Raw genomic sequence first — 9,155 nt, forward strand, 5'->3', positions numbered from 1 at the left:
CCAGACACTGTACAAAGATCATGGGGGTAGATGGAAGGATAAACTCGACTGAGAGAAGTCTTAGTTTCAATCCAGGTATAAATGCTGTGGTGAAGACATGAGAAGTGCTGTGAGAATATAAGGAAGGGAGATTTCCTGGGGCGGTGATGGAGACTGGTGACCTAAACTATACTTAAATACTATACTTATAAACTATACTTAAATCGAATACAAGTCTGCCAGGGATGTAGTGCGTGGAGGGGCATTTCTGGCAGAGATCACCACTTAAAGGGTCAACTGGAAATACATGACATGCTCAAGAAACTGAATAGTCATGATACGGTTAGAACCAGGGTGGAAATTTCCTCCAGGAAGCTCCTTCTTTGTGCTTTCACTGCACCAGGTCTGTGTCTCTAGAACAGCCCTTACCATACACTTCCATATTGAAATGTTCTGTTTATATATTTCTCTCCCTCACCTCAGGTCAGGGATCTTGCAGTGGTGTTTGTCTTCTTCCATAATGCCTGGCATTTGATAAACGTTTGTTGAACTTGAAGAGACATATGGGCAACGAATCCGGAAAGGTGGGTTAAGTCAGATTGCAGATTTTGATGAATGGTAGCTCCAAGACTCCTGGCTGACTTTTTCCAGTAAGCAAAGAGAAGTTGTTAGATGGGAGTCTTAAAAAGATGAAGTCTAGCAGCACTGGAGCATAGATTAGATACAGGGAGATACTGAAGTAAGGGATACCAATTAGGAGGCAGCAGAAATCACTGAGATTCTTCTGTATATATGTCAGAGGCTGAATGCGTAAGGCCATTTAGATTACTGGTCAATAGATTTTTTCATCGGGACCAGGGAAAAGGTTGCCTGTGTTTGACACACATAGTAAGAACCACCTCTTCCTATCTTTAACTCTACCCCCCACCCCACCCCCCTTTCTCCTACTGATTCAGGACGGATGTGTCGAGATACCCTGAGAAATACTCCAGGTCTCATTTGAGGATCTTGCCTTGCAGATTGTTCAGGATTGAGCATGATGGTAGTTCTCGTAATGAGTTAGTGGGGTAATATTGAAAACATGGACACTAGCCCTCCCAATACCATTGCAGCTTTTAGTCTACTAATGACCCAAATTCCACCTGTGGTTCAGTCCAGTAGGAATTGTCATTGTATGTGACTGTGATGAATGGCATCTAACAGTTATATTTCTCTTAATTTCTTCAGGGAGAACATCTTTGGTCCTACAGTGTTGCTGACATTGACATTTTCTGAGTGGTCTTGAACAGCCTACTTTCTATGTAAATAACTGGCTAGACTTCACTTTTTTTTTTTTTTTTTTTTTACTATAGAAGCCTATAACCTAGAGATTTAAAAACACTGCTTTTAGGTCACTACTACATTTATCTAGAAGGTTCTTCCTTTCTTATTCCAAAATGTTGAGATACTGGGGAGAGATACCCATCTCATCAAGCCAGACCAACAGAAGTTCTTTTGATTTGCTCCCACGGGAGTTCCGTCTAGTGGAAGTCCATGACCCACCACTGCACCAGCCCTCAGCCAACAAGCCCAAGCCCCCTACAATGTTGGACATCCCCTCAGAGCCATGCAGCCTCACCATCCATACTATTCAGCTGATCCAGCACAACCGACGTCTGCGCAATCTCATTGCCACAGCTCAGGCCCAGAGTCAGCAACAGACAGAAGGTGTAAAGACCGAAGAGAGTGAACCTCTTCCCTCTTGCCCTGGGTCACCTCCTCTTCCTGATGACCTCCTGCCTATAGATTGTAAGAATCCCAATGCACCATTCCAGATCCGGCACAGTGACCCAGAGAGTGACTTTTATCGGTAAGACAAGGCTTTGCTATTTCTTTTTTCCAAAAAGTCTTCGCAACAGCACTGTTAAGCATGCAGTCCTAATTCCATGAGGAAACGGAGTATAAGAGTAATCGACATGGCCAAAGTTGCTCAGGTAATTGGAAGGAAGTCTAAGACTTGAATCCTGATCTTCCATATCCGGAGTCTGTGTCTTTTACTTTTGAGGTAACAAATATTTATTGAGTGCCTGTTACATGCCAAACATTTTACTAGGAGCAAGATACTGCACTAGTATGTTAAAGAAGCCATGGCCTCAGTCCTCAGAGTTTAGTCTTTCTGTTTGATTTAAAATGTACATTATGGGTTTAGGTTAGTATCCTCAAGTTGAGATTCATGGATTTACTCTCATATTATTAGGAATCCATAAGTTCTATACAAGAATTTTTAAGTTGTGTACAGTTGACCCTTGAACAACATGAGTTTAAATTGTGTGGGTCCACTTACATGTGGATGTTTTTACAGTACAGTACTAGAAATGGATTTTCCTTACGATTTTCTTTTTTCTAGCTGACTTATTGTAAGAATACAGTATATAATACATATAAACATACAAAAGAAGTGTTAATCAACTTTATATATTATCACTAAGGCTTCCAGTCAGTAGTGGGCTAGTATAAATCATTGGGGTGCGTGGCTGTTTCAGACAGAAGAGCACGTGAAATCGTGATCTCGGGGTCATGAGTTCAAGCTCCATATCAATATAGAGATTACTAAAAAAATAAGGTAAAATACACTTTTAAAAAAAGTTGGCTGTTAATCATTAAGTTTTGGGGAGTCAGAGCTGTTTGTGGATTTTCAACTGCACAGGGAGTTGGTGCCCCTAACCCCTATGTTGTTCAAGGGTCCAGCTATATTTTCATTGTGATAACATCACTTTAGAAGTAATGTAAAAATGTTCTTGATCCTTGCTACTCAAAATCTGGTCTCAGACTAGGAGCATCAACATCACCTGGGAACCTATTACGAATTCAGAGTTTCAGGCCCTACCCAGCCTCCTGAATCAGAATCTTCATTTTAGGGACGTCTGGGTGGCTCGGTGGTTGAGCATCTGCTTTTGCTCAGGTAATGATCCTGGGGTCCTGGGATTGAGTCCCACATTGGGCTCCCCAGAGGGAGCCTGCTTCTCCCTCTGCTTGTGTCTCTGCCTCTCTCTTTGTCTCTCATGAATAAATAAATAAAATCTTAAAAAAAAAAATTCTTCATTTTAACAAGATCTCCAGAAGATTCATATGTGTATTTAAGTTTGAGAAGCCCTGCTCCATATCCTCTAAACGACTGCTTTATGATATAATGCTACTACTGCATTTCAGTGTGTAAGTTTGCATCTGGTGCCAAAAAATTATTTTTCATTTTGAAATTTGTCAGACCAAAGAAAAATTTAAATAATAGTACAAGAAATGGCTAAATACTCTTTACCAGGATTCACCAATTGTTAACATTTTGCCACATCTGTTTTCTCTCACATGTGTATAAGCATGTATACACACACATACACACATAAATAAATGCATAACAATTGTAAATATATACACGTACAGTCTTTGCCAAATATTTTAAAGTTGCACATATCTCAGTATTTCACCCCTTAATTCTTTTTTTTTTTTTTTTTTATGTAAGTCACACAGAGAGAGAGAGAAGCAGAGACACAGGCAGAGGGAGAAGCAGGCTCCATGCACCGGGAGCCCGATGTGGGACTCGATCCCGGGTCTACAGGATCGTGCCCTGGGCCAAAGGCAGGCGCCAAACCGCTGCGCCACCCAGGGATCCCTCACCCCTTAATTCTTAAGTATTCTTCCACCCCTAAATTGTTCACTTTAACCTAAGAATAAAGAAAATTTCCTACATAACCCCAATACCAATATCACACCAAAATAAATGAACACTAATTATATAATATCAATTATTAAGTCCATATTCAGATTTCTCCAAAATATCCTTTATAAATAAATTTTCCTCTAATCCAGAACCTAAAAATGATTTTCATTTAGCTGTTTAGTGTCTTGTTTTTGTTTATGTTTTTGTTGGAGAAAGCGTGTGAGCAGGGGAAGGGCAGAGGAAGTGGGAGAGAGAATCCCAGAACAGACTCCCTGCTGAGTGCAGAGCCTGACTTGGAGCTCCTTCCTGAGATCCTGAGATGATGACCTGAGCTGAAATCACGAGTGAAACACTCAACCAACTGGGCCACCCAGGCGCCCCTTTTAATGAATTTTAAACCAGAAGAGCTTCCTGGGCGGCCCGGGTGGCTCAGCGGTTTAGCACTGCCTTCAGCACAGGGCAGGATTCTGGAGACCCTGGATCGAGTCCAATCCGGTGTCAGGCTCCCTGCATGGAGCCTGCTTCTCCCTCTGCCTGTGTCTCTGCCTCTCTCTCTCTGTGTCTCTCATTAATAAACAAAAATCTTAAAAAAAAAAAAAAACTAGCTTCCCCTTTTTTAAAACACAGGATACTAATCTTTAAGAGTTCAGGTCATTTAGATGTAGAATGTCCCACTCACTGGGTTTGCTGATTATTTCCTCAAGATTAGATTGAAGGTTAAATATATTTGGAAAAAATATATGTAAGTAATATTGTATACCACTTAATTTCATCTGTTATTGATAATAGTTACTACTATTTTAATTGTCCCAAAGTAGTGAGAAAAGAACAGAAATGGACTTATTACTATGTAAGGGTTGCAGTTCCAGTTGACCAAATGATGTCCTGGTGCACACTGTATAATTGAAGGTTCTGAAGTCCTTGGAATAGTGAAAAAGGTAGGGGTAACTATCATTACATGCATCTCACATGTTCATATAGATACAGCTTCAAAAAACTTGCTCTGTAGTGATCAGTACCATATTTACATTTGGAAGGCAATTTAGTTTTAAGAATATTGCCATCATATTAAATTGATGCTGTTATTTAGAATTTTGTAGTTTTGCATCAAACTTTCTCATTTTTTTCAAGTTTTTACTTAAATCCCAGTTAACATACAGTGTAATGTTAGTTTTAGGTGTAGGATTTAGTGATTCATCACTTAACATTCAATACCCACTGCTCATCACCAGTGTCCTCCTTAATACCCGTCGTCTGTTTAACTCATCCCTTCGCCTGCTTCCCCTTCAGCAACGGTTTCTTCTCTATAGTTAAGAGTCTGTTTTATGCTTTGCCTCTTTCCTTTTTTTCCCCTATGTTCATCTGTTAGGTTTCTTAAATTCCACATATGAGTGAAATATGGTATTTGTCTTTCTCTGACTTATTTCACTTAGCAAAATACTCTCTAGTTCAATCCATGCCATTGCAAAGGCAAGATTTCATTCATTTTTATGGCTAATATTCCACTGTGTGTATATACGTACATATATAAATATATATCACATCTTCTTTTTTTTTTTAAAGATTTTATTTATTTATTTATGATAGTCACAGAGAGAGAGAGAGAGAGAGAGGCAGAGACACAGGCAAGGGAGAAGCAGGCTGCATGCAGGGAGCCCGACGCGGGACTCGATCCCGGGTCTTCAGGATCGCGCCCTGGGCCAAAGGCAGGCGCCAAACCGCTGCGCCCCCCAGGGATCCCTATATTACATCTTCTTTATCCATTTGTCAGTCATTGGACATTTGGCTCTTTCAGTAATTTGGCTATTATTGATAATGTTGCTGTAAACATGGAGGTGCATGTATCCCTTCGAATCAACATTTTTGCATTCTTTGGGTAAATACCTAGTAGCACAATTGTAAGGCAATTCTCTTTCTAGCTTTCTGAGGAATCTCCATACTGTTTCCAGAGTGGCTGCGCCAGTTTATATTCCCACCAACAGTGTAAGAGGGTTCCCCTTTCTTCACATGTCTCCACCATGTGTCCTGTGGTGTTAATTTTAGCCACTCTGGCAGGTGTGATCTGTATCTCATTGTAGTTTTGATTTGTATTTCCCTGATGATGAGTGATGTTGAGCATCTTTTCACGTGTTTGTTAGCTATCTGTATGTCTTCTTTGGAAAAATGTCTATTCATGTCTCCTGTCCATTTTTTAACTGAATTATTTGGTTTTTTGGGTGTTGAGTTTTAGAAGTCCTTTAGAGATTTTGGATGGATACTAACCCTTTATCGGATATATCATTTGCAAATATCGTCTCCCATTCCAAAGACTGCCTTTTAGTTTGGTTGTTTCCTCCACAGTGAAGAAGCTTTTTAACTTGATGAAGTCCCAATGGTTTATTTTTTATTTTGTTTCCCTTGCCTCAGGGGATATATCTAATAAGTTGCTATGGCCAATGTCGAAGAAGTTGCTGCCTGTGTTCTCCTCTGGGATTTTGATGGTTTCCTGTCTCACATTTAGGTCTTTCATCCATGTTGAATTTATTTCTGTGTATGGTGTAAGAATGTGGTCCAGTTTCCTTCTTTTGCATATTGTTGTCCAGTATTCCCAACACCGTTTGTTGAAGAGACTGTCTCTTTTCCAATGGATATTCTTTCCTGCTTTGTGCAAGTTTAGCTGATCATAGTTGTGGGTCCGTTTCTGGGTTTTCTATTCTGTTAATCTATGCAACCATTTTTTTTTTTGTGCCAGCACAATACTGTCTTGATCACTACAGCTTTGTAATATAACTCAAAGTCTGGAATTGTGATTCCTCCAGCTTTGCTTTTCTTTTTTAAGCTTGCTTTGGCTACCAGAAGTCTTTTGTATTTCCATACAAATTTTAGGAATGTTCTTTTTTTTTTCTTTCAAGATTTTATTTATTTACTTGACAGAGAATGAGAGAGAGAGCATGACCAAGGGGAGCTTGGGGCAGAGGGAGAGGGACAAGCAGGCTCCCAGATGAGTAGAGCCTGATGTAGGAACTTGATCCCAGGACCCCAGGATCATGACCTGAGCCGAAGGCAGATGTTTAACCCACTGGGCCGCCCAGGCATCCCTGCTCTAGCTCTGTGAAAAAATGCATGTGATATTTTGATGGGGATTGCATTAAGTGCGTAGATTGCTTTGGGTAGTATAGTTATTTCAACCATGTTTGTTCTTCCAATCACAAACTTCTAATTTTAATTCAGAAGAGCTGTTAACATCAGAAGTTTATACTAGTTTGTTTTATACATATTTAAGAAACGTTTAGCAAAAATAATTTGCATCAGCTATGGGGTGCTGAAAGAATTATTTTCCTTTGAAGTAAGTCCATGTGTTACTCAAATAAAGCAATACTGGTTTAGCTGTTTATTAGGCATTTCTGAGGCCTTTTGCTTTTGGCCCTTTTAGCTTTTGGAGACTGGCTATAGGAAATGATGGTGGAAATAGTAAATGAACAGTTATTTGGGGGGCACCTGGGTGGCTCAGTCAGTTAAGTGTCTGACTCTTGGTTTCAGCTCAGGTCATGATCTCAGGGTTTTGAGATGAGCCCCATGTTGGGCTCCCTTCTCAGTGCAGAACCTGCTTAAGGTTCTTTCTCCCACCCCCTCTGCTCCCCCCCACCCCCCACTTGCTCACACACACTCTCAAATAATCTTTGAAAACTTATTTGGCAGTTGGTTTTCTTGCTTTCCAACTATTATGTGGACTGCAGTAATTGCTTCTGAGCAGATAGTAGTAAAGTGGGTACACAGCTCCTCTAGCCCTCTTGTACAGCACATAATGACACATGCCAAGTATGGACCAGGGAAAAGATTTTTTTTTAAGGTTTTATTTATTTATTTATTTATTCATGAGTGACATGCACAGAGAGAGACAGACAGAGACAGCGACAGAGAGAGGCAGAGACACAGGCAGAGGGAGAAGCAGGCTCCATGCAGGGAGCCCGACGTGGGACTCGATCCCGGGTCCCCAGGATCAGGCGCTGGGCTGAAGGCGGCACTAAACTGCTGAGCCACCTGGGCTGCCCAAGAAATCTTCTATACCTGATTTTATCCATTTTCTTATTTGTCAGAGGGAGGCAGAAGATAGGAATTTTCAGGAGACAGGTATTGATTAGAAATGTGTTAAAAGTTATTTTTAGGAGGTCAGAGACCTTTTTGAAGTTATTTCTTAGATTAAGATTTCTACAGCAGTGATTAGGAGTAAAATGGTGTATTATGAAGAACATGGGATCTGAAATCAGAAGCTCCACCTTCTGATAATATCGAAACAACTTCCGGCAGGTCCGCACCTCTGAACCTCAGCCTCTGAAACCTGCAGCCAAATGGGAATCATAATATGGATCTACTACCCACTGTGCACAGGATAGGATAAAAATGCTTTGTAAACTGTATACATTTTAAATTGCTTTTATGAAATTGAGTTGCTTGTCCAGTTTTACAAATGGTCTGTTGTAGTTGTATAAGAATCTCCTAATTGGGACTGAATTTCTGAAACTCCGTGTATCATCCAGCGTATGAGGAAGCTATGTAGTGAAATAATTAGAGCGCTCTTGAACAGTGCCTGAGCTATAAACTTTTTTTCATCCTGAAAGTAGTCAAAACTGAGCAGTTGATAAAAGAAACTTTATATTCACCTGACACTTTTATATTGTTTATTGTGGACATGTATTGTCTATTAAGACTTTTATGTAATTGGAGGAGCTCAGAGATATGATCGTGGGTTGTTGAGACATGCCCTGTGTAGCAGCAAGATAAACCGGGCTCTGTAACTGCATAGAATTCCCCTAGAAAGCTGGGCCAGTGGTTTGACTAAAATTGTAAAACTCCTAGGGAGACAGGATGGGTCAGCCCTTTGCAAGAGCACTAATAACACTGCCATGTCTCGCCTTTCAGCGGGAAAGGGGAACCGGTGACTGAACTCAGCTGGCACTCCTGCCGGCAGCTTCTCTACCAGGCAGTGGCCACAATCCTGGCCCATGCAGGCTTCGAGTGTGCTAATGAAAGTGTCCTGGAGACCCTTACTGATGTGGCACATGAATATTGCCTTAAATTCACCAAGTTGCTGCGCTTCGCTGTGGATCGGGAAGCCCGGCTGGGGCAGACTCCTTTCCCTGACGTTATGGAGCAAGTATTCCATGAAGTGGGCATTGGCAGTGTGCTCTCCCTCCAGAAGTTCTGGCAGCACCGAATCAAGGACTATCACAGTTACATGCTACAGGTGAGGTCACCCTGTGAGAACTGGGTGTAATCTAGGGGTGTTCAGCAGGATCCCATACTTGCCCTAGGGAACAGAGCACAGGGGCTTGGAATAGAGTGGACTTGACCTGCTCTCCTCATGGCCCTAGCTGTGTTTTCTTGACTTCATCACTGACCTGGCCAGACCCTGGGGCCTCCTTTAGTCAATGAGCGGCCACATTTTTTGATAACACTTCTGCTGGAAAAAAAATTATAGACAGGAATATGGAGTCTGAGAGAA

The 9,155-nt window shown here is 41.1% G+C and overlaps 1 protein-coding gene across 10 annotated transcripts in view; it reads left to right on the forward strand.

The window, feature by feature from the left end:
- LOC140601953 (STAGA complex 65 subunit gamma) overlaps positions 1-9,155 on the forward strand; it is a 29,458-nt gene that overhangs the window by 599 nt on the left and 19,704 nt on the right. For all 10 annotated transcript variants that reach the window (XR_012005019.1, XR_012005017.1, XR_012005018.1 and 7 more), the window contains exons 2-4: positions 463-563; positions 1,207-1,828; positions 8,573-8,897. Coding sequence is in view for 7 of the 10 variants with exons in the window: in XM_072771486.1 (XP_072627587.1) it covers positions 1,416-1,828; positions 8,573-8,897 (738 nt within the window). In the remaining 3 variants the exon portion in view is untranslated. The remainder of the gene's footprint in view (positions 1-462; positions 564-1,206; positions 1,829-8,572; positions 8,898-9,155) is intronic.

The sequence above is a fragment of the Canis lupus genome, chromosome 12 (assembly GCF_048164855.1).
Source record: "Canis lupus baileyi chromosome 12, mCanLup2.hap1, whole genome shotgun sequence".
Lineage (NCBI taxonomy): Eukaryota > Metazoa > Chordata > Mammalia > Carnivora > Canidae > Canis > Canis lupus.